A 26,545-nucleotide genomic window follows, 5' to 3' on the forward strand; every position below is an offset into this window, starting at 1 on the left:
TGGATACTTTAAGATAGCAACCTCTGCAGATGTCTGACCACAAGCATGCCATGGTAACAAACTGATGTATTTGATAATAAGTTGATATTAATATATTAATCCAGCCGTTCTCAAACTATTGCTTGAGACCCCAAAGTGGGTTGTGACCCTGTTTAATGGGGTCACCAGAGCTGGCATTAGAGATGGTGGGGCCCAGTGCTGAAGCCTGGGCACTGGAGCTTGTAACCTGAGCCCTGCCACCCAGGACCAAAGCCAAACCTCGAACCCCACCTCCTGGGGCTGAAGCCAAAACCCAAGAGCTTCAGCCCTGAGCGGTTAGGCTCAGGCTTCGGCTTCAGCCCTGGGTGGAGGGACTCAGGCCCCCAAGCCCAGGGCTGAAGCTCTTGAGTTACAGCTTTGGCCCCCCCACTGCCTGGAGCAGCGGGGCTTGGGCAAACTTAGGCTTCGGTCTCCGCTCCTGGGGTCATGTAGCAATTTTTCTTGTCAGAAGGGGGTCGCAGTGCAATGAAGTTTGAGAACCGCTGTACTATCCTGTAGAAGGGCACCCCAACATTAGTAAGGTGAGGAAATACAAATAAGGAAGAGAGGAAAAACCCCCACTGAATATGCATTAGGCATAGTGGCCTATGTATAACTATGCCGGGCCTCAGCATAACATATAAAAATTGTCTCCCAGCCTCTGAGCAGGAGAGAGAGATGTAGCCCTTGGCACGTGCCAGGATGATGGCCACTGGTGATGATGAGGAAGGTGATGGTAATGAAGAAGATAATGGCTCACATTTCAGGTTGTTCTGAAAGGGATGGAGTGAGTATATAGAGGTTCAGATGTGTATTCTGTGTTATTGCTACCTTGCTGGGTTAGAGTGCTTGTGACTTTCCTAAATGTATTAATAAATTATTACAAATACAGAAAGGTTTCTAAAGTGTGAGTGTTGCAACTGTGCACATCAGGGTTCCCAAATGAACAATAATTTTTGATAATACTGGACCTGGTCTTGGGACAAGAATATGTCAAACCTCAGAGTAATAACTGGGAATTCTTAAGTAATCAATTAATCTATAATCCATAAATCAGGCTACACAAATCCTGATTTCTATTCAGGAAGTCTTCATTTTTTCTGATGCAATGCAGGGTCGATACTTGGGCCTCCAGTCCTTTGACCTTTTCTTTCAGTATGGAGACCAGCTTGCATTTTGTACAGACGAAGTCGCTTCTGTCCTCCAGGAGAAAGACAAACATGACACATCCTGTGCAGGTCATAACAGCTGATCCATTACAATCCATATTTCCTTCTTTGTACTGTATCAAGAGCCTTTTCAGATGATGTATTTACTGTTCCCAGAAGCCTGAAAGGCAAAAACGCTGTGGTCTCTCTCCCTAGGTGAGCTCCCAGGCAAACTCCCTCTGTTTGCTTCTCCTCTGTTCACTAGGTTTGCTTCTTTTGTTGTTGGTGGGTAATGGCAAAAGCTGGGCTAACTGCATTCTGGCTGATGTGCTTCTTGATGTCCATCCATCAGCTCAGCAGCAATGGAGCCACCGCTTTGTCTCATACCAACTTCACAGCTTCATTCATCTTTAAACCTTTTTGTGCTAGGTCATTCTCCACCGTGCCTATTCAATGCATCCTCAATCTTCCTCTATTTTTAGTTCCTTGCACATTGATATGTATTGGCATGTATGAGATCTTTTCCAGGTCCATTCTTGTCCAAACCATCGCAGTCAGCTTCCTTGAAACTTCTATAACAGCGTTATTTCCTGCTATAGCCATTTTATCATCACTTCATTTTTTATTTTCTGCAATCTTGAAACTCTCATATTCCCCTCAGCCAGTTCATTTCTGCAGTCAATATCTTACATCCATTGGCCTTCCTCATACTCCAACATTTCAACATGTATAGCAATACTGGTAAAACAACTGTCTCTGATTTTTGTTTTTATCAAAATGTCTTTAGCTTTCCAGGGCTTATCAAATCCAAATAGAGCATGAAGAAGAGAAGCCAAAAAACTACGGCAACTGGAAGACAAGAAGTAAAGATCAAAGTTGAGACAAAGAACTAGAACAAGTGGAAAAATCGGCATACCTTGGAGAACTAGTATCAAAGAAAAAAAATTGTTGAAGATGACATTAAAAAAAAAAAAAAAAAAGACTTTGATGAGCCACTATTGCATTTGGAAAACTCTGTAAGATCTGGCTGATATGCAACTTCATGTTAACTTCTACTATACACATTTTTTAAGTTAGCAGGTTTCACTGCAATGCCAACTCGCATACATTGTATATACTCAATTATGCAATATTAAAGGTTCTGTGCAAGTTTTACTGCATAGCATCAAATATAGTACTAGGAAGATCTGCCATCTAACAACAATTAAAACACATGAAACGGGAACATTTATGTTGGATGTAACAGAAAAACTTCAGAAAGAGTGCTAAATGTGTTTTTCTTTTAATCAGAAAGGTTTTAAAAAAATCAGTGGAAACTAAAGCTACCCTCCAATAAATTATAATAAAATGTGCAATTAGCTTTCTTTGCTTTGCATGACAAGCTACATGAAGCAGACACCTTTTCAGATTCCTGGTACTATTTCCCACTGCTGACCCTTGCACAAGGGGTAACTTTATTAAAAAAAACTATTTTACTCTCTACAGGTACAAGCTGACCATTTGCTATCTCCCATAGCGTCACGTGAGGCTAAGGCTACCAAATTGCAGGGCTAACTAAAAAGTTATAAAGGAAGGGCAAGACAGTGGAATTTCAAGCTGTTAAATGTGACAAACGTACCCAAAAAACCAAAATCATGCAAAAACTGAAAGACACCTAGAATTTTGGAAAAATCAGATCTCCCAATTTGCAGCTAGCAAGAATGCCCTGGGCTAAGATTTGAAAGCAGCTAAACTTATTGCCTTTTTCAAGCAAAGCTGTCCACAACAGAAAGGAATCTTGCCACCTACCGGTCAAGTGTTTGGTTAAGGATTATACCATGACCTAGGAACCTTATAGATGGCTAAAAGAAATTCAGCTGAATTTCAACTCACAGAGCAACACCCTGCTACCTTTCTGACCCCACCAAAATGCTCAACAGTCAGATATAACAGTTTTCAAAAAATTACATTTTATTCCCAAGGTAAAGGTTATAGACAATTTCTCCTGCAGCTTAAGACGAGATTCAGAAGCCAACTAGTAAGTCAAAGCATTACTCCTCTCAGGAGTGAACATCATGTGAAGAGGGATCACTAGAATTGCACAGCCTCCAGCTGTCAGTTCCTTTTCAGCCAAAGAAACCAAACAAACATGCAGCTCATAAGAGAAATTAAAAAGAAAGCTCTGTGGGATGCTGTAAAGTCTGGGTGTGGTTACTGTAGGTTGAGCGCTATCAGCCAGGTATAATGAAAAATGAGAACTTCTTGTGCTGCCATGATGGGGGCAGGGAGAAGATCTTAGATACAATAACAGACCTCATTAAATCCAATGGGTATGCCAAGCACTTTTTCAGGTTCAACAAAAGGAGCAGTCAAGTCCCTTTATGTAATAAACACAGCTGCAGACACTGAAAACTACCACCAAGTTCCTAAACTGCAAAATCAAGCATGAGCTGACCCAGATAGATAAATGGCCTTCCGTGGCTGCAAACACAGCGCCTAGAAGACTGGTTGCAGCCTATGCATGTTGGAAAGAGATAGAAAGCCAGGAGGAATGGTGAGCGTAACCCTGAGAGGAAGCAGAGACAGAGATTTGTGGGTCCAGAGTTCATTAGAGTGGCAGACGCAGGCATTTCTGGGCAAGGAAACTGATTACTATATCTCTATTGTGATCAGGCAAACGGTGACAGTGTGTATTTTTTTTGTAAACAAGATTACACCCAGAATATACCTGAGTCGTAACACTGATTTCTCATCCTAATAGAATCAACTCCACTAGGCCCTGATTTTTGGCTAACTGCTCATGTCAAAGGGGCAACAATTATTTTCTGAAATGTCCTTATGTTTAATATTAGAAGTGGAGACCTTTATAACTTTCATCACCATATAATTCTGATAAGTTTCTAAGCCCCCTTCTTGGTTTATGTTCCACCCCCCTCTCATTTTTGGATGTGTAGACTTTTGGTTTGATGGCCATTTACAAAAAAAATTAATGGGGAGCATTAGGACTAAATGTACAAAGTGCTTAGAAAGACACGGTGGGTGAGGTAATATCTTTTACTGGACCAACTTCTGTTGGTGAGAGACAAGCTTTCAAGCTACAGAGCTCTTCTTCAGGCATGGTAATGGCTTTGTAGCCATCATGTACACACTTTTAAAGATATCAAAATCCATGTGTTCGGGGTATTTTGTAGCAGGCTAGTGAAATAAGAACAGTTTGTACAGGTTTATCATTTGTAAATTATGGGGAGGCAATGCCTTTATGACGGTCATTCTTTCCATCTGCTAAAGAATTGTGGCTCTACTTTACTGCAGTTCCAGGGCATATCTGAATAAATCTGCCCCTCCCTACCCGCTGCAACAAAAGAACTTTAATTAGAAATAAAGCTATAGTAATATGTTTTTATTTTGGATCTAAACATGACATTAAGAACACAGTTAATGCATCATTTTGTAACACAGAGGCATCCTTTAGTTTTAATCCAGTTAGGGAATTTTCAGTAATTTTTTCTTTAAACAAATAAATAGCAGAATTTCATACACAAATGTATGCATTATAATTTAAAGGATCTGAGAAAATTTTAAAACTTGTTATGTAGTGACATTCTTTTGCTCAAGCAACTGTTTTTAACAAAGAATTAATGAAAAGGTTTTACAAAATAAACTATACTATTTTTTGTAAATTAAAAATGTGTTAGCATGTTTTATAATAGGGTATTCATCAAAATTGTCAAATGCAGGGTTTTTTTTTTTTAAATTTAAGAACTAGTTTTGGGGACCCTTGTATGGATTAATTTTCAATACCATTTTTTGAGAAGTTGAGATATCTATAGAGAGAGAAATCTGGGCACAGTTGAAGAAACACTGACATATTTCTACTACTGTTCTCTTTGATTTTATAGTTCACGTTATATACAGTCCAGTTCACACAGTTATGACTCCTCTAGCTGGGGGTTCTATGACAGCCCCTGGGCAGTGCTTAAATTGCTTCTCTTTCAGACAGTGCTTGATGATTCCCTGACATCAACTTGTACAATTGTTTGCTTAGGCTTTCAGGCTCGATACCATATTTGTTCCTCAATGTTAGCTAGTACATGCCTATTGAATAAATATCCCCTTCTCTTTCAAGATCCTATTGAGCATCTTGTTTGGGTCTGGGTAAGATCAGATCAGGCCCAATCCATTTGCTCCTTTGTAGCTGTCTGTGTCCAGATTCTCCACGGTATCTGAAAAACCAATGCTCAAATGCTGAAAAATTTAAAGTATCAATGTACTTTTTTAATAATATACTTTTAAAACATTTTACTTTGCGTGTCAAGAGACCTCTTCAGTTTGCAGTTTCAAAGAACATTGCTTCTGTATGGTCTCAATCCAAAAGGCTCTAGCAAATTAAGCTACCATGGCCAGGTCCCCTCCAAGCACCTAACCATTCTTACATGCAACATACCTATGACTCATCTCTGTACAACCCACTATTTGAATCTTTTGGGGTCTTCTGGTTGGGGTCCAGAGTCTCATACAAAACTTGGGTCAGTGGTCTTGCCTCATGCTTTTCCTCCACATTGTCCCTTTGCCCACCGTGTTCATCAGCAGCTATCCCTGTTGCTCTCAAACATGCCATGTCTCAAACATCATTTGTGTCACTGGGATGTGTGTTCAAGTCCTTCAACTTCGCTCGTATAACGTCTCTTCATGAGCTGCTTGACTGATGGTGTTGGTGAGGCATGCTTCAAAGGTGCTTCCATATTTAATCAACAGGTCTGTTCTTATCCTTTTTTATACAATACACAATGCTTTCTTAGCCAATAGTTTAGGGCTAGCATTTCAAAACTCCGTTGGTCTTCCTCCCTAAATAAGGAGGAACTTCTGTTTAAGGGAATAGGAGAACAGGGGCTGTTGCACACTTAGTTTTGCATTATTTTTATATCTCAAACTTTCCTGAGTCAGTTCTCTTACAGAATTAAAACCCAAACCAAAACGAATGATGTGATAAATAGGTACTCAAAGTTAAAGAAGTAGTTAATGATTTAAGTGTGTGAAAACTGACAGAATTTGTAACTGGATCCTAAGAAGTTGTAGATTTACTTTCACTGTGATCTGCATTGCCCTGAAAAGGCAAATATCTGGCCACACTGGTCTTCACTAGAAAGCCACAAACAAGGTGGAAAACTCGATGAATTTCCTTGCTGGACATAGTGTAATGCTGGGATCCAGTGCAGATTTAATTACCAGAAATGCAGTGAACCAGTCGAGTCTTTTTAAAATTTGTCATTAAAATCTATACTAACACTTTATTTCAATTTTCATTTTATTTAATTTTAATCTTGTGATTAAAAAAATTTTGCTGCAAAAGACAGTTGTTTTAGACAAAAGGAGGAGGGGATATGTTTCTTAAGATAGGAATAGTCCTTATCTCCTTCCTCTATGCAGTTACAAAGCTATAGCTTGTCTTTTTAAAAAACGTTTATATTTCATCTGCAAACGTAAGTGAATATTATACTACCCCCCAAAATCTTCAGTTTACAAATATCCTGTAAACTGATGTTACAGAAATTTTAATCCCATGATTAAAAATAGTCTTGTTGCAACTGTTAGTTTTTTTTTTAGAAGAAAGGAGGGGCACATTTCTTCAGCTACGCCACAACACCTCCTTATTGAAGTTGCACAATTCTTTAGCAAAAGGAAAAAGTATCTCTCAGAAAGGGTTTCTCCACAATACACAAATGATAAGCCTCTGTAAAACATCATTTTTATTTCACTAGCCCTCTACAAAATATCCTTAAGACATGGATTTTGGTTATTTTACCTTTAAAAATTTGTGTGCGATACATCTACAAAGCTGCTTCACTTACATTTAACAATGCCATTTTCCCCCATTACCTTTAGAAGTGTGTGCTACAAAGTACTTATTAATGCCCTGCTTTTTATGCTAATCTTTTAAGTTTATTTGTAAAACTGTACTTGGCGTGACTATGTTTAACAGAATTTAGATTTTTTTTTTTTTTTTTAAGTCAGGAAGAAATAGCACTCTTATCTCTGGTAAAGTGTTAGCAACTCTCACAAATTCATTTCAACTAGCCTCTCAAATTAGACTAATCCAAATTAGACATATCCGATGAAGTAAGCTGTAGCTCACCGAAATCTTATGCTCAAATAAATGTGTTAGTCTCTAAGGTGCCACAAGTCCTCATTTTCTTTTTGCAAATACAGACTAACATGGCTGCTACTCTGAAACCTCAAATTTGACTGTGTTTTATATACAGTAATAAGTCTTTGGAGCAGTTTTTGGTTGGGGTTGCTTTTGCACAGTGGGCAATTCATTTAGGCAAACTTTTAAAAGCACCATTTTAAAAAAAGTCTGGGGTCTTTCTACACAATATCCCTATCACAAAAACTTGCATTTTTATCTCATTATATTTGTTTAAAGAAAATATTACTGAAATCTCTCTACCTGGGGTATGACATTTCAGTTCTAATTCTAGAATTTAAACAGTTTGTTTATTGCAGGAAAGGGTATATTGCTTCAGCTATGATACATCCTTACTCAAAAACCTGCTGCGTTCACAGTGAGTCAGGAAAATCAAGACTCCTGGCACAAGTCCCTAAAAGGCAATGGCTTTAGACAAACTTTTCACTGGTTCAGGAAAATGCGTTCATTTTAATATTCTATGATGTGTCTGAAGAATATCTTCTGACTGGCTCAGCCAAGAGGTGTGGCTTGTTCACGGCTGATTGTCCCGGAATTGCTGGTATTTAACTAGTGACAGCCATTGGGGTCAGATGCTTTTCTATTTCTATTTTAAAGCTCGCTCTCCCTGTGATAATCCACTTTAATTTCTCTCTCTGCTATTCGACCAATGAGAGGCTTTTTTCCTTTTTTGCTATTTTAAAACTCTCTATCACTTTGTGTCTTGTTTACTCTGCTCTATTTTCCCTCTTTCTGCCATTTGACCTGTAACAGGCTACAGGGCTTTTTTTCCTTTCTTGCAATTTTAAAATTTTCTCACTTGTAATATTCCAGTTAATTCTCTCTCTTTTATTGCCTTTTTTCCTTGTCTTCTGTTTTAAATTTCTCTCTCATTTTGTCTTGTTTAATCCCCTTTATTTTCTCTTTCTGTCTTTTTTCCTGTCCATGTAACTAACTCTTACTTTCTGATAATCCTGTTCTGTAAATTATTTAAAAAGTGCTTAATGCTTCCTAATGCTAATAGCCTATTTAAAAATACCTTGGAATGACACTAGATATAAAAAAAAAACCAGCACAAACACTATTTATACATTTAATCCTAATGCTCCCCAGTTAAAACTAAATTCAAAATGACTGCTATGCCAAAAGTGTAACTATCCAAAAATAAGACCGGGGCAGGACATAGAAGCGGGCATGGAAACCTGTCAAAATTACATTGTGATGAAAGGTACTGAGGTCTTCATTTACTAATATTAATATTAGTTGTGTTCTGATTTTTTTTCTAAATTTTTACCACTATCATCACTGTAAATGTTCTGCTAAATAGAGTCAGAGACCCAATTAAAAATGAAACGGAAAACCCTGGTCATGAGCACATATAAAATACCAAAACTAAAGAGAAGTTATCCAAGAGAATGTTTGTGCATAAAGGAAAAGGTCTCAGATTTTCAGAGCTAATGGTGAATCTTAGTTCTTAGGAAATTCATATGCAATTTCTATCAGGTTTTTTGACAATTCAAATAAGCATGAAAAAAATGCCACGCTTCCCACACTGACAAACAGCCAACCCTGTTGTGTGGCTGGAGAAAAGGAGTTGTGTCTCCGGGAGCTAGCTGTCCCACCCCCACAACAGTGGAGAAGGGTCTTCCCAGTCCAAGATACTCCCATACATCAAGGGGAAAGGATGTTCTGGTTGTAGTAAGACCCTCCCCTCTATCCAGGGGCTTGTCCCAGTTCTAGATCCATGTGCCAAGAGAGGGTATGGGTGGGTAGGATGCAGAGCCTGTTTATGTTCTAGCCAGACATACTCCTGAAATGTGGAAAGGAGAGGAGTGTGTCTCTGGGTTCTAGGTGGCCCTGCCCTTGACAAGAGGTCAGGCGGGTTGTGTGTGTGTGCGCGCATACGCATGCATGCATGCATTCAGGCTCCAGATGGCCCTATCACAGTGCTGGAATGGGTAGAGTGCCAGGGGCATGCTGTAGCCAGCCAGCTATACCACAAATATGGAAAGGCTGGGAATATAGATTCTAGCCTGCCCTACCTTGGCCACAGGGGAGGGGCATCTTCAGATTGTAGATAGCCCTCATGGGTGACACTGGGTTCTGTCTGGCCACATCTTGGAATTCTAACCATCTTTCCCCCCAGTGTAGGGAGAATGAGATGGCAGCAGCAAATTCATTTTCCATTGTCTGACCCAGCCTTATAAGGGGGGCATGGGGCACTGCTCTTAGGGAAGGACAGTTAGGGGAGAGGCACAATATGCCCAAGTTCTATTCAGCACTACACAGGGGAACACGTTTGGTTTCCAGCCAGACAAACCTGTCACAGGCGCTCGGTAGTCCATGTTCTAGCCAGCCCCAACCTCATCTGGGGCACACTCCAGGTTCTAGTATCCTAGAGAATAATAACTTACTGTGAAAGAATTCCTCGTAGTCAGTTCTCTCCACACAGCAAGTGTACATGCGCAGAGCCGCTATCTTAATCTTCTAGAGAGAGAGAAAACACAACACCTGTAGTACTCACCAAAAGGTCGCCATGAAGTCTGGATAAGTTACACAAGCGCTCTTCTATGATCAGATACGGGTATCCATGTGTTGGATTAGACACTCATTTTAATGCCCTTCCTTAAAGCCATCCCAAAGCATTTCAAAAAGAAACATGTGCAGATTGGCCTGTTTTGTCTTTTATGATTTCCTCCAATATCTCTCAATGTTGATTTATACTATTCTGAGATTAATTTTGCACAAATCAGTTTTTAAAATATTTTAAAAAATAAACCATTGATGTGCCAAACACTCATCAAAATTTCTCTTTTTAGCTTCAAATACACTAATAGAACAAGCAAGTTTAAGGTGCTAAAAGAAAATCTCAGACAAAGACCTTGGTGATATAGATTTAACGTGCCCCAAGACTTGGTAGTCTTGTTTACTGCCTTCCAGTGCAACATTAGCCTGTTCATTACATTTTTTAAAAATAGGATACAGGTAGTCCTCGACTTTACAACGTTTGAGTTACAAGGAACAGCACTTATGATGCTTCTACATTGACACCCTGATTCGACTTATGACTATAGGTTTCGAGTTTACAACGTTCGATCCCGGAATGGAGTAGACTGCAGTTCCGAGTTCCGACATTCTAACTTACGACGCAATTGTAAGGAACCAATTGGTGGTAAATCCAAGCACTGCCTGTATACAAATCAGAGACAGAAGAGGAAAACTCTTAACTGCTCCCTTCCACTCACCTTTGGGAAGGGACTGGGAGAAGTAGGGAATTCACAGCACACTCCCTCCACCTGTCTTTGGGACTGCTAGGGAACAACGAACCCACCATTTTAGGTGAACCCACCTCAAAGTGAACCATAAACCCACTGCACTGGTAGACCATCTAATCAGAATGTGTGCACTCTGCATTTTAAGACAGCACGTCAAAATACCAAAAGGTGAATTTAAGTCTGATCTGACTACAAGGAAACTAGGGAAATAATTTCCAAAGGAGGAGAACAGCTTTAAGGCACAATTGTTCTCCTCATTCAGTAGTCTTGAAGTTCTGCCAGAAAAATGGAAGATTTTGACATCCAAAGCATTCTTAATCAGAATTATGCCTAAACTCTTACGTGCCATTACCATTACAATTGAAAATGCAATCCACTTGAGTTCAGACTCTGTGACAACACCGATACAATGAGAGATCATCAATGCAAAATTATTTCAGTTAAAATTTATGGAAATTTTGTTCTGATATATTGTTACCACTGCACAATGACTGAAACCCAAATTGTTAGTATGGGCTCAGTCTCAATTTTCATCCTGACTTTATAATCCTCCATTAAATATATAATCCATTTTCCTTTGTTTTATTTATAGTCTTTTCAATGACTCTTTTCACCATAGCGCCTGAACATATTACAGACGTTAATGAAATTATCCTCCCAACATCCCTGTGAGACAGAGTAGCATAATCACTATTTTAGGGATGGTCCTTAGTGCTAGGCACTGTACAAACACACAGTGAAAGACAGTCCCTGCCCTGGAGAGTGTAGAAGTCTAAATAAGGAAAGCAAAGGGTGGATGAAATTTTACAGGTGGGGAACAGAAAGAGATTAAGTGACTTACCCAAGGTCATACAAGGAGCCTGTGGCAAACCCACGAAATGAACCTAGGTCTCTAGAGTCCCAATCTAGACTCATAACCATAAAATCCATCATCCCTGTAAGCCCAAGTCCCTGGACCAAAAGCAAGTGGTAACAAAGCAGAGGCAGTGTGGTCAGCCCTTGTTGGGACCAAGAGAGAAAGCAACATGCAACACTCTTCAGCAAAACCCTCTGGAAAACTTCGAGTGGTGTTCATAAGCACCTGAAGGGAATTGCTGCCAGCTTCCATTGCTGGAGGGTAACTGTGATGTGGGAACTTTGATGGATGAATAAAATGAGGAAATAAGTTTTTGGGAATCCAAATGGCCTTCACACTCATTTACACATCAAAATAATAAAACTCCTACTTGTGTCAATGGAGGTCCTGTGCATATCTCAAGGCAGGTTAAAGCCTTGGGTTATTATTCTCCATATTGTGTGAGAAGACTTTAGATGGGTAATATGAATGGGACTGTACACATAAATATCCCTCCCATGTCACAAAGAACCGAGTTCTCAAAACAGAAGTAAAGTAACCAACAACAGGAAAATATTAAGACTACCAAAATAATTGCTTTACCCATTTGTTATATTTCAATGGTCCTGTGAATCCCATTGCTTCTATTATCTTTGTGAAGGCACTCACTTTCTCTTCAGATGGCTGCAGGGAATCTTTTGCAGCAAGAAACTGTAAGGTAAAACAAGGTAAAATCTAATAAAACACAGAACCACGTCCTTATCCCAGCAATTCAATCTGATCATTTTCGACAAATAAAAAATAAATCGGAAATTTTAACTTCCGTTGTAAGTTGTCTTTATAACTAATACATTGCACAAAACTGACATACCAGCACTCCTGAGAACACACTACACCTATACACAGATTACTCACTGATTCACTTTATTTCGAGCGATAAGAATCTGTATACACACCTCCAGCCTAGTTTATGGGGGCCTAACCAATAAATTAAAGTAGAACTGTACAACATTAAAGATTGCCCAGACATAGACATGCTAAATCACATTAGAAGAACTGAAAGACAATTACTCAAAAGTTAGAAAATGACAGAATATTCTTGCAATGTGAATTTCGTTGCCTTATGTATACATATTTATATATGTTAAGACAGAATGGACCTTTAATGACCTTCTAGTCTGACCTCCTCTATTGCACAGATAATAGAATTTTACCTAATAATTCTTGCGTCAAGCTTATAAATTGTGATTGAGCTCCAGTGTATTTTTAGGACACCCAATCTTCATTTAAATACATCAACTGATGGAGAATCCATCATATACCTTGGTAAGATGTTCCAGTGATTAATTTATCTGATAAAAATGTGTACCTTTTTAATGTTTGTTTTATGTCACCATTTCTAATAGGTATAGTTCAGAAATCTGCCTGCATATTCCATACCCTTCTATACCAATATTCCAGTCATGTGTATTATACTACCGACTCTCTATGATGCCAACTATGTCACAGCTGTGATTATTCACTAGTACTTATAGTTCTTCCTGTTTATTCCTATACTTCTTAATGCTCTGTGCCGCTATGCTGATAACCTTGAATATGCAGAGGCTGCCTGGGCTATACTTCAGCACTCAAAGTCAGATGTATTCGCTTGCCACACCACTGAGCAGATGATGTGGCAGCAACAGCAGCTCCTCCAGCAGCAGCAGATCTTCTACAGCAGTGGAACCAGGAAGCAGACAAAGAAAAAGAGCAACCGATAGTAAAGGGCCAGTTCCTGGAGCAGGTTTACAACATGCAGCGCTATCTCTGGGTTCACGAAACCAGCATGGATTGGTGGGAAAGACCTGGGATGACCAGTAGTGGCAAGAACTACTAACTATGGTATGGAACCTATCATTTAAATCGGCTTCTGTACCAGATGACTGGAGGGTAGCTAAGGTGATGCCAATATTTAAAAAAGGCTTCAGAGGCAATCCCAGAAATTACAGGCCAGTAAGCCTAACTTCAATATCAGGAAAATTGGTTGAAACTATACAAAAGAACGTAATTATCAGACACATAGATGAACACAATTTGTTGCGGACGAGTCAACATGGCTTTTGTAAAGGGAAATCATGTCTCACCAATCTATTAGAATTCTTTGATGGGGGCCAATAAACATGAGCACAATGGTGATCCAGTGGATATAGTGTACTTAGACTTTCAGAAAGCCTTTAACAAGGTCCCTTACCAAAGGCTCTAAAGCAAAGTAAGCATCCATGGAACAATAGGGAAGGTCCTCTCAAGGATCAGTAACTGGTTAAAAGACAGGAAGAAAAGGGCAGGAATAAATGGTCAGTTTTCAGAATGGAGAGAGGTAAAAGTGGTGTCCCCCATTGGTCTGTACTGGGACCAGTACTGTTCAACATATTCATAAATGATCTGGAGGGAGGGGTAAACAGTAAGGTGCCAACATTTGCAGACTATACAAAATTACTCAAGATGGCTAAGTCCAAAGCAGACTGCAAAGCATTTCAAAGGGCTCTCACAAATCTGGGTGTCTGGGCAACAAATTAGCAGATTAAATTCAATGTTGATCAATGATAAACAAAGTAATGCACAATGGAAAATATAATCCCAACTATATATACAAAATGATGGGGTCTAAATTAGCTGTTACCATGCAAGAAAGAGATCTTGGAGTCATAGTGGATAGTTCTCTGAAGACATCCACTCAAATGTGCAGTGGCAGTCTAAAAAGCTAACAATGCTGGGAATCACTAGGACAGGGATAGATAAGACAGAAAATATTATGCTGCTGCTATATAAATCCATGGTACACCCACATCTTGAATACCGTGTGCAGAAGTGGTCACCCCATCTCAAAAAAAGATCTATTGGAATTGGAAAAGGAACCAAAATTAATATTGGTATGGTACAGCTTCCATATAAGGGATTAAAAAACTGGGATTTTTCAGTTTGGAAAAGAGATGATTAATGAGAGGATATGATAGAGGGTTATAAAATCTTGACAGGTGTGGAGAAAGTGAATAAGGAAATGTTATTTATTCTTTCACATAACATACGAACTAGGGGTTACCCAATGAAATTAATAGGCAGCAAAAGGAAGTATTTCTTCACTCAATGCACAGTGAACCTCTGGAACTCATTGCCAGGGGATGTTGCGAAGGCCAAAACTATAACAGCGTTCAACAAAGAATTAGATACTTTCACGGAGGATAGGTCCATCAATGGCTTTTAACCAACGTGGGCAGGGATGCAACCCCATGCTCTGAGTATTCCTAGCAGCTGTTTGCTAGAAGCTGGGAGTGGACAAAAGGGATGGATCACTTGATGATTGCCTGTTCTGTTCATTCCCCCCTGAAGCACCTGGGATTAACCGCTGTCAGAAGAGAGGATACTGGGATAGACTGACCATTGGTCTGACCCAGTCTGGCTGTTCTTATGAGAGACTATCAGCTTGGGAAAGGCAACCTTTCTAGAGATCTGTGTTGACCTCAGCTCTACAACTGCAGCATACAAATATGCGGTGCCCCATAACCATGGACAAGTGAGTCACAACTGTCATCTAGAAGCTGGCCACCCCAGAATGCTACTGGTCCATAGCGAAACAACTCGTTGTGGGGAGATCAATCATTGGGGCCACTGTCATGCAGGTATGAAACGCAATGCCAAGGAAAAAGTACGGTTGCAACAAGTTTGGTAATGCTCACAAAGTTCCTGCTGGTTTTGTATGCATGGGATTCCCTAACTGTATTGGGGCAACTGATGGGACCGTGTGCCTATTATTTGCCCACTCCATCAGGGCTCAGAATTCTTATACAGAAAAGGGCATTTCTCCACTGTGCTCCAAAGGCTTGTGGGTGTACAACCACTGTGGCAGGCTTACAGACATAAATGCAGGGTGGTCTGGAAGGCTCCATCATATTAGGCTCTTTCAGAACTCAACTCTAATTTACCATAATGGGGAAAGGACAGTGAATGATGTGGACATTGCTCCATTTATCTTGGGAGCCTGGGCTTACACTCTGCTTCCCTGGTTCATGAAGCCATTCATAGGCTGCTTGAACAGAAGGAACTGTTCAATTACCACCTCAGTAGCTGCAGAATGACAGTGGAACGTGCACTGGGCCGTCTGAAAGGGAGATGGCACTGCCTGGGAATAGGTTGGAAGCAGTCGAAAAAAATATCCCAAAGATTACAGCAGCATGTTATATTTTGCACAATATTTGTGAGAGTAAGAGAGGAAAAAACAATGGCAATGGGTGGAAGGCTGCTCAACAGTTTGAGCAGCCAGCAAAGCATCCAATACAAAGGGCAAACAGCAGGGGCAATGTTGTCAGGGATACCCATTGCTCTTATTTTGATTCTCAGACTTGAAATAGTGCAGGTGAGTTTTTTGTACAGTTCAGTGTTGTTTACGGGTGGTGGACATCCAACACTGTAAGCCCACTCCTTACATTGTGCCTTGCACTGCACTGTTTAGTTTCATTGCTGGTTTAGTGTAGTTCTTAGTAGTTAGACAATGGATTGTTTGATTTTTATAATTAATAGTCATTTTTTTCATTTCAGTGGAAGGTCCATTTCTGTTTTACATAATAGGTTGTTTAAGCATAAAAGCCTTTAACATTACATTCATAAGGAGTCAACAGTTCATTTTACACAGAAAATAATTACATTTGCACTAATTCATAAGGTTTCACAAACACATACAGGCAAAGACAAACAATGCAATAGGGATTGCCAAAGTCAAAGGCAAGCATACATTTTGGCCCTGCCTCTTCTGGTTCATTGGCCTTCTGGCATAGAGCCCTGAGGCTCGTAGTTACTAGACACAGTAGGGGGCTCAAAAGAGCTGGGATCCTAGATGCCACTGTTCTTGGTTCACTGAGCTGGGCCCTGGGAGGGGAATGGACTCTGGGAGCCGTGCTGCAAGGGTATAGCAGGGAGGAGCTGTGTTTGTTCCTAGTAGCCTGTGTTTTCCAGGGGCTGCGTAACTGGTGTTGATTTGCAGTACCACATCGCCTGCTTCCCTAACAACAACAACAACAACAGGACATTGGCTTCAAGAGTTGATAGAGAACAGAAGCAGCTAACAGGAGAGTTTTGCGAGGGCGTTTTCCAGATGAAGGAGAAGTGACTGTGGCCCTTGCTGTTGTCTCTCTGTCTGCTGCTTGACTGACCTATACATTGTGGTCTGTTTGGGGGGCTGTGCGCTGAGCCTAGCAGCCTGCCAGGCAAGGCTGACAGCTTCTTAACAAAGCTTTCATCCCTAATCCCTTTAGCACCCATTCAACGTAAACCAGGGGGCACGGCTATCCAGGAGACACTCAAGGAGAACAGGCCTTTAAAAAGCCAGCTCCAAAGCAGCCTGAGGAGCAAGCAACCAGGAACAGCTAACGACAGTTTTGTGAGGGAGTTTAGAGAAGGAACATGAGAGCCAAATACACCTGATTAACATTCTCTAAACTTAGGCCAGTAAATACCCCTCTCCCCCAAAACCAAAAAAAGCTGCAGGAGTAAAAAGAATGCAGGCAGAAGTCCCACAGCAGGGTGGGGGCTTTCCAGGTTATTGCACTGAATGAAGCATGTATAATGCATGCCTTGTGCGTGGGTGGCATACATGTGCATTTGGGGCAAGCAGCTCATGACCCTCAGAGACCAAGTATGGGCTCTGGAGACCAGAGTGGCTGAACTGGAGGAGCTGAGACAAAGAGGTACACAGATGAGAATTTCCGGGACACAGTAGAGTGGTCCCACCCCCAGTCTGCAGCATGTGCTGTTGAGAAAGATGAGTGTCTCAGGGAAGGAGAGCATCAAAGAGAAGCAATCTCACAGTTGGAACCCTCCTTCGAGATGATGTCATGGTGTGCTCTCGCACTTAGAATCTCTCCCCGGGGGAGGGAATCCCAGTTATTAGGAAGAAACAGACAATAATGGGGGATTCATTCATTAGAAATATAGATAGCGGCCTTTATGATGACTGGGAGAACCTCATTGTGAATTGCCTGCCAGGTGCGAAGGTTGCGGATCTCTCGAGCCATCTAGACAGGCCTGCATGCCGTGCTAGGAAGTGGCTCATTGCTCTGTCCATGTCACCTGCCTCTTCATATTTCTCAATTGCTACCAAAGCTTCTTGTCCTTACATTTTCCTGATTAGTCACCCACCTGTAAGGTCATTATCTTACACTGGTGTGCCCCAGATTTGTTTGGAACGTGATGCCTGTCTTGACTGTTACTCCATTTCTCCCACATATACCTCCATGCTTTTTTTCATACTGCCTTTCCCTTACACTGGGGAAAGACACTGTAAAAATCTGTAAAGCCGCTATCTTTTTCTCTTTCAAATCCCTCTTTAGAATTTAGCTCTGCCATAACGCCTACAAACCATTGCCATCTGACCAAGCCTAGGCCAGTAGCTAGCTGGGATTGTTGTCAGGCATTGTATGTGAATGTTATTGTTCCTTCATTCTCCCAACCCGCTCCCCTTTTTATATCTTGTGCTCCTGTTGTATTTTGTCATTTTCTTAGCCTGCAAGCTCTGTGGAGCAAGGACCACCAGAGTTATTATTTGTATTCTGGTAATGCCTAGAGGCTATCACCAAAGACAAGGGCCCACTGTGCTAGGCACTGAACAAAAACATAACAGATGGATTCTGCCCCAATGAGATTACAATCCAAGTATAAGACAAGAGGCCACAATAGATGCGGGGAGAAAAGGAAACGAAACAATACTGGTCAGCAGGATACACTGTGTTCACAGCACACCATCATTAGTTACCACTATTAATATTTAGTCTGACAGTATTAAGCATTTAGTGAATAGCAAAATTTGCTATACCTCCCATCATTTCCCCCCCGCACACACACACACCAGAAAGAGAGGGGAAGCATCCTCATCCCCTTTAAAAGTGGGGGCAACACTTCCGTTTCTTTTCTCCTGATGGAGACAAGGAAGAATCTGCCCCCTATTATTACTTCTCTTCCCATCTCAGCCCCATCCCCCACAGTCCTTTTGTTGGATCTTTCCCAGCAGTTCCCTGTCACCCAGTTGCGGAGAGAGAAGGGAACATGACACTTTTAGTGCTCTGCCTTCTGAAGGGATACCTTGCAGCTCTCAAATCACTGGTCTTGGTCTATGATAATATCTACTCTATAACATTTAATGTTCCGATTGAGTAAGTTCATCTCTTGGACTGTTTAAAAAAATCATCATTTAGAAACATATAAACATAGGGCTAGAAAGGACCTTAAGAAGTCATTAAGTCCAGACCTCTGCTCTGAGGCAGGACCAAGTAAAGCTATACTATCCCTGACAGGTGTTTGTCCAAACTATTCTTCAAAACCTCCGATGGAGATTCCACAATCTTCTTTGAAAGCCTATTCTAGAGCTTAACTATCCTTATAGTTAGAAAGTTTTTCCTTATATCTAACCTGAATTTACCTTGCTGTCAATTTAGCCCATTATTTCTTGTTCTCGTTTCAGAGGACATGGAGAACAATTGATCATTGTCCTCTTTATAACAGCCCTTAACACTTAAGACTTATCAGGTCCCTCCTAAGTCTTCTTTTCTCAAGACTAAACATGCCCAGTTTTTTTAATCTTTCCTCATAGGCAGGTTTTCTAAACTTTTTATCATTTTTGTTGCTCTCCTCTGGACTCTCTTCAATTTGTCTACATTTTTCCTAAAATGTGGCACCCAGAACTGGACACAGTACTCCAGTGGAGGCCTCATCAGTGCCAAGTAGAGCAGGATAATTATCTGCCACGTCTTACATCGTATTCAGAGTAGTTATCAGTCTTTCAACCAGTTCTGCACCCACCTTATAGTAATTTCATCTCCAGCATATTTCCCTAGTTTGCTTATGATAATGTCATGTGGGACTGTGTTAAATGCATTACTAAAATCAAGATGTAGCACATCTACTGCTTCTCCTCATCCACTAGGCCAGTAACGCTGTCGAAGTTAAAGTTAAAGGTGTCTGTACAGTGATTGCAACAACAAAGCATCTGATAATAAACAATAATATCAAATTATTCGAACCTGATCAGTGCTGTGAAGCATTCTCCTTTGCTGTGTTATTGCACCCCTGGTTTGTATCAATCCACCACATACTTTATTCAACTGGGGTCGGCCAGTCTCATGCCTCTGGTTAAAGTGACAAAAGAGAAGTGAAAACAGTGTTGAGGAATAAGCACTAAAACTGTGGAACAGTCAAACATTCACTAATTTACAGTCATAGAATTTACAGATGAAAAAGGCCTATTAGGTCACCAAGCCCATCTCTCTGGGCCCAATACAGGTTTGTTCCCTGCTGTACATTTGGTAATATTTTGAATATCCTAAGGAATGGGCTGGCAATTTCATGCATCTTAATATCACAAAATTTGTCCTGAAATTTAATCTAGATTTTCTCTCACATTTTTGTTCCATTAATCTTAGTTATACCTCTTTGTACAACAGTAAATAATTCCTCTCTCTCCTTGGTGTTAACACCCTTCAAAAGACATTTTATATGAGTTGGTGATTTGATACTATAGTAATCTGAGTCCTGTACAAATGATACACCAGGTTAGATAATCAGGTCACTCCCACTCCTAAACAATTACTGCTTAGCCAAGCTGCACATATTTAGCTCTTACGATTAATACAATTAGTAAACAAACATGGGTTGTGGTGTTTTCATGGCCTGCATGACAGATTTATATCTCCACCATCTAATCTAGCTGAAGTGGTTCAGCCATTTATCAAGTGTCTAAGAGTATGTCTATACTATGAAATTAGGTCGATCTTATAGAAGTCGATTTTTAGAAATCAATTTTATACAGTTGATTGCATATGTCCACACTAAGCGCATTAAGTCGGCGGAGTGCATCCTCACTATTGTGGCTAGCGTCGACTTGCGGAGAGTTGCACTGTGGGTAGCTATCCCACAGTTCCCGCAGTCTCCGCTGCCCATTGGAATTCTGGGTTGAGCTCCCAATGCCTGATTGGGCAAAAACATTGTCGTGAGTGGTTTTGGGTACATGTCGTCAGTTGCCCCTCGCTCCGTGAAAGCAATGGCAGACAATCGTTTCACGCCTTTTTTCCGTGCAGCCGCCATACTGCTGTCAGCAGACAGTGCAGTAGGATTGCTAACCATTGTAGTCATCCACTGCTTCCACTGCAACTCTGCTCTCCTGGTGCTATGAATCCACCACGCAGGTCCTCCTGTCGTTCTGTATAAATATCTATCCATCGTATAAATATCTATCCATCGTCATCCACCACTTCCGCTGCAACTTTGCTCTCCTGCTTTTCTGCAGACGCCATACCACAGCAAGCATGGAGCCCGCTCAGCTCACCCCTGTTGTTGTGAGCATTGCAAACACCTTGCACATTATCCTGCAGTATGTGCAGAAGCTGCAAAAGCAGGCAAAAAGGCGACGACAGTGCAATCACAATAGCGATGAGGACATGGATAGACTTCTCTCAAAGCACGGGCCCTGGCAATTTGGACATCATGGTGGTAATGGGGCAGGTTCATGCCATGGAATGCCAATTCTGGGCCCAGGAAACAAGCACAGACTGGTGGGAACGCATAGTGTTGCAGGTCTGGGATGACTCCCAGTGGCTGCAAAACTTTCGCATGCGTAAGGGCACTTTCATGGAAATTTGTGACTTGCTTTCCCCTGCCTTGAAGCGCAAGAATACCAAGATGAGAGCAGCCCTCATAGTTGAGAAGTGAGTGGTGATAGCCCTCTGGAAGGTTGCAACGCCAGACAGCTACCGCTCAGTCGGGAATCAATTTGGAGTGGGTAAATCTACTGTGGGGGCTGCTGTGATTCAAGTAGCCAATGCAATCACTGAGCTGCTGCTATCAAGGGTAGTGACTCTGGGAAATGTGCATGTCATAGTGGATGGCTTTGCTGAAATGGGATTCCCTAACTGTGGTGGGGCGATAGACGGAATACATATCCCTATCTTGGGACCGGACCACCTTGGCAGCCAGTATGTAAACTGGAAGGGGTACTTTTCAATGTAAGCACTGGTGGATCACAAGGGACGTTTCACCAACATCAACGTGGGATGGCCGGGAAAGGTGCATGACGCTTGCATCTCCAGGAACTCTGGTCTGTTTGAACAGCTGCAGGAAGGAACTTACTTCCCAGACCAGAAAATTACCACTAGGGATGTTGAAATGCCTATAGTTATCCTTGGGGATCCAGCCTACCCCTTAATGCCATGGCTTATGAAGCCATACACAGGCACCCTGGACAGTAGTAAGGAGCAGTTCAACTACAGGCTGAGCAAGTGCAGAATGGCAGTAGAATGTGGACGTTTAAAAGCTCACTGGCACAGCTTACTAACTTACTAACAGCGAAACCAATATACCCATTGTTATTACTGCTTGCTCTATGCTCCATAATATTTGTGAGAGTTAGGGGGAAGACGCTTACGGCGGGGTGGGAGGTTGAGTCAATCGCCTGGCGGCCAATTACGCACAGCCAGACACCAGGGCGATTAGAAGAGCACAGCTGGGCGCCCTGTGCATCAGAGAAGCTTTGAAAACCAATTTCATGACTGGCCAGGCTACAGTGTGACAGTTCTCTTTGTTTCTCCTTGATGAAAACTTGCCCACTTGGTTGACTCTACTTCTCTGTAAGCCAACCGACCTCCCCGCTTCGACTGCCACTTTCAGCGACAATAAAGTCATTATTGTTTCAAAATCATGCATTCTTTATTAATTCATCACACCAATAGGGGGAAAACTCGCAAGGTAGCTCGGGAGGGGTGGGTGAGGAGGGAAACACCAGGTGGGGTAGTGGAGGAGGGGAGGCGGGAAGGACAAGGCCACACTACAGTTCAAAACTTATTGAATGCCAGCCTTCTGTTGCTTGGGCAATCCTCTGGGGTGGAGTGGCTGGGTGCCCGTAGCCTCCCACACCGCGTTCTTGGGCATCTGGGTGAGGAGATTATGGAACTTGGGGAGGAGGGCAGGTGGTTATACAGGGGCTGCAGCGGTTATCTGTGCTCCTGCTGCCTTTTCTGCAGCTCCACCAGACGCCTGAGCACGTCAGTTTGCTCCCCCATTAGACTCAGCATCGCATCCTGCCTCCTTTCATCACACTCCTGCCTCCTCTCATCACGTTCATTTAACGCTTTCCTGGACTCTGCCATTGTTTGCCTCAACACATTCTGCTGAGCTCTTTCAGTGCGGGAGGACGGCATGAGCTCTGAACATTTCATCACAAGTGTGTTTTTTTCACCTTCTAATCTGTGCTAGCCTCTGGGACGGAGATGATAGGGGGAGCATAGAAACATTTTCATCTGTGGGAGGAAAAAAAGGGAGAGTAGTATTTAAAAAGATATATTTTAGAGAACAAAGGTATGGGGCTCTGACCTGGAGTGACCGTTTGCGTCCTTTGATTTTTGATAGGCTTACCTCAGCTCCTTAACTTTCATGCAGCACTGCTGTGTGTCCCTGTTGTAGCCTCTGTCCATCATGCCCTTGGAGATTTTGGCAAATATACTGGCATTTCGTCTTTTGGAACAGAGTTCTGCCTGCACACATTCTTCTCCCCATACAGCAATCAGATCCAGTACCTCCCGTTTGGTCCATGCTGGATCTCTTTTGCAATTCTGGGACTCCATGATCACCTGTGCTGACGAGCTCTGCATAGTCACCTGTACTGATCAGCTCTCCATGCTGGCTAAACAGGAAATGAAATTCAAAAGTTCCCAGGGCTTCTCCTGTCTACCTGGCCAGTGCATCTGAATTGAGAGTGCTGTCCTGAGTGGTCACAATGGAGCACTCTGGGATAGCTCCCGGAGGCCAATATTGCATCAAATTGCATCCACACTAACGCAAATTCGACCTGGCGATGTCGATTTCAGCACTCCACAGACTTAAACAGACTCCAATGAGAGACTGCTGAATTGGAGTTAATTTGCAAACTGGATACAATTAACTTAGGCTTGAATAGAGACTGGGAGTGGATGAGTCATTACATAAAGTAAAACTATTTCCCCATGTTAATTCTCCCCGCACCACACCCCCGCACTGTTCCTCAGACGTTCTTGTTAACTGCTGGAAATGGCCCACCTTGATTATCACTACAAAAGGTTTTCCTCCGTTCCCCCTTCCTTCCTGCTGGTAATAGCTCATCTTAAGTGATCACTCTCTTTACAGTGTGTATGATAAAACCCATTGTTTCATGTTCTCTGTGTCTGTGTATATAAATCTCCCCACTGTATTTTCCACCGAATGCATCCGATGAAGTGAGCTGTAGCTCACAAAAGCTTATGCTCAAATAAATTTGTTAGTCTCTAAGGTGCCACAAGTACTCCTTTTCTTTTTTTGATTTCAGCACTAATCCCCTCGTCGGGGAGGAGTACAGAAATCGATTTTAAGAGCCCTTTAAGTCGACAAAACAGGCTTGGTCATGTGGACGGGTGCAGGGTTAAATCGACCTAACGCTGCTAAATTCGACCTAAATTCATAGTGTAGACCAGGGCTAAGAGACATGGGCTTGAACAGAAGTAATGACTGTGTGTTGGGAGAAAGTCAGAAGAACTGTCTGAGATTATTTCAGCTCTCTTAATTATAGAATCACAGAAGATTATGGTTGGAAGAGACATCAGAAGGTCATCTAGTCCAACCCCCTTGCTCAAAGCAGAACCAACCCCACCTAAATCATTCCAGCCAGGGCTTTCAATTCAGTTTTACAAGATCCCTTTTTCTAGATTCCGAGGTAGCAGCACTGGCAAGGACTGTTCCCACCACCCTCATGTGCTAGAAGACTGTGACCTTTTATTTCATATGTGAGGGACCTACGCAAATCCCCAATTCTTACACATTAGGATAACAAAATATCCTACCTGAAGAGTGCCATCGAGCATTCTGTCCCACTGTGCTTGGGGCAAGGTTGATTGCATTAATCCACTGCATACTGTAATCCATTGAGGCATTCCAGTCTGGCACTTCTAGAATAGAGAGATCAGCATGGACACAGTAACCCGCAGTGAAGGGGATTCATATATTCTATTGGAAACCAGGAAAAAAAGAAGACTGCTGGAATTTCCAGCTACATTGTAATTATTAGTTGTGGGCATCCAAGAAAATCAAAACAATGCAAAGGCAGCTATTCCTATCAACTTGATGGTCATCCATAACAAATACACACAGGAATACCCTATGCTCTTTTTAAGTCACACTTTAATCCAAGAACTCCGTAATGCCAACTGGTAAGAGGGATACAGAAATATACTGATTCTGGTATGTACATTCTGATTCGCCAACAAATGTCATGTGAGATCTCAAATGAAAGCTGGTGTCAAACTGGTCATTAATATGGTTCATAGAATCATAGAATATTAGGGTTGGAAGGGACCTCAGGAGGTCATTTAGTCCAACACCCTGATCAAAGTAGGACCAGTCCCCAACTAAATCATCCCAGCCAGGGCTTTGTCAAGCCTGACCTTAAAAACCTCTAAGGAAGGAGATTTCACTACCTCCCTAGGTAACGCATTCCAGTGCTTCACCACCCTCCTAGTGAAAAAGATTTTCCTAATATCCAACCTAAACCTCCCCCACTGCAACACGAGACCATTACTCTTTGTTCTCAGAGTAGCAGCCGTGTTAGTCTGTATTCGCAAAAAGAAAAGGAGTACCGGTGGCACCTTAGAGACTAACAAATTTATTAGAGCATAAGCTTTCGTGAGCTACAGCTCACTTCATCGGATGCATTTGGTGGAAAAAACAGAGGAGAGATTTATATACACACACACACAGAGAACATGAAACAATGGGTTTATCATACACACTGTAAGGAGAGTGATCACTTAAGATAAGCCATCACCAGCAGCAGGGGGGGGAAAGGAGGAAAACCTTTCATGGTGACAAGCAAGGTAGGCTAATTCCAGCAGTTAACAAGAATATCAGAGGAACAGTGGGGGGTGGGGTGGGAGGGAGAAATACCAGGGGGAAATAGTTTTACTTTGTGTAATGACTCATCCATTCCCAGTCTCTATTCAAGCCTAAGTTAATTGTATCCAGTTTGCAAATTAATTCCAATTCAGTAGTCTCTCGTTGGAGTCTGTTTTTGAAGCTTTTTTGTTGAAGTATAGCCACTCTAAGATCTGTGATCGAGTGACCAGAGAGATTGAAGTGTTCTCCAACTGGTTTTTGAATGTTATAATTCTTGACGTCTGATTTATGTCCATTCATTCTTTTACGTAGAGACTGTCCAGTTTGGCCAATGTACATGGCAGAGGGGCATTGCTGGCACATGATGGCATATATCACATTGGTAGATGCGCAGGTGAACGAGCCTCTGATAGTGTGGCTGATGTGATTAGGCCCTATGATGGTATCCCCTGAATAGATATGTGGACAGAGTTGGCAACGGGCTTTGTTGCAAGGATAGGTTCCTGGGTTAGTGGTTCTGTTGTGTGGTTGCTGGTGAGTATTTGCTTCAGATTGGGGGGCTGTCTGTAAGCAAGGACTGGTCTGTGTCCCAAGATCTGTGAGAGTGATGGCTCGTCCTTCAGGATAGGTTGTAGATCCTTGATGATGCGTTGGAGAGGTTTTAGTTGGGGGCTGAAGGTGATGGCTAGTGGCGTTCTGTTGTTTTCTTTGTTCGGCCTGTCCTGTAGTAGGTGACTTCTGGGTACTCTTCTGGCTCTGTCAATCTGTTTCTTCACTTCAGCAGGTGGGTATTGTAGTTGTAGGAATGCATGATAGAGATCTTGTAGGTGTTTGTCTCTGTCTGAGGGGTTGGAGCAAATGCGGTTATATCGTAGCGCTTGGCTGTAGACAATGGATCGAGTGGTATGATCTGGATGAAAGCTAGAGGCATGTAGGTAGGAATAGCGGTCAGTAGGTTTCCGATATAGGGTGGTGTTTATGTGACCATCGCTTATTAGCACCGTAGTGTCCAGGAAGTGGATCTCTTGTGTGGACTGGTCCAGGCTGAGGTTGATGGTGGGATGGAAATTGTTGAAATCATGGTGGAATTCCTCAAGAGCTTCTTTTCCATGGGTCCAGATGATGAAGATGTCATCAATGTAGCGCAAGTAGAGTAGGGGCATTAGGGGACGAGAGCTGAGGAAGCGTTGTTCTA

General features: G+C 41.9%; 1 protein-coding gene across 2 annotated transcripts in view; it reads right to left on the minus strand.

The window, feature by feature from the left end:
* The window catches only part of LOC119841858 (ubiquinol-cytochrome-c reductase complex assembly factor 1), a 95,147-nt gene that overhangs the window by 61,727 nt on the left and 6,875 nt on the right, over positions 1-26,545 (minus strand). The window contains exons 2-5 of one of the 2 annotated variants that reach the window (XM_038369592.2): positions 24,303-24,407; positions 19,485-19,589; positions 12,043-12,150; positions 9,744-9,816 (exon numbers count right to left, since the gene is read on the minus strand). In XM_038369592.2, coding sequence (XP_038225520.1) covers positions 9,744-9,816; positions 12,043-12,150; positions 19,485-19,589; positions 24,303-24,407 — 391 coding nt within the window. The remainder of the gene's footprint in view (positions 1-9,743; positions 9,817-12,042; positions 12,151-19,484; positions 19,590-24,302; positions 24,408-26,545) is intronic. The other variant, XM_038369594.2, reaches the window with a different exon arrangement.

Source organism: Dermochelys coriacea, chromosome 13, assembly GCF_009764565.3.
Source record: "Dermochelys coriacea isolate rDerCor1 chromosome 13, rDerCor1.pri.v4, whole genome shotgun sequence".
Classification (NCBI taxonomy): domain Eukaryota; kingdom Metazoa; phylum Chordata; order Testudines; family Dermochelyidae; genus Dermochelys; species Dermochelys coriacea.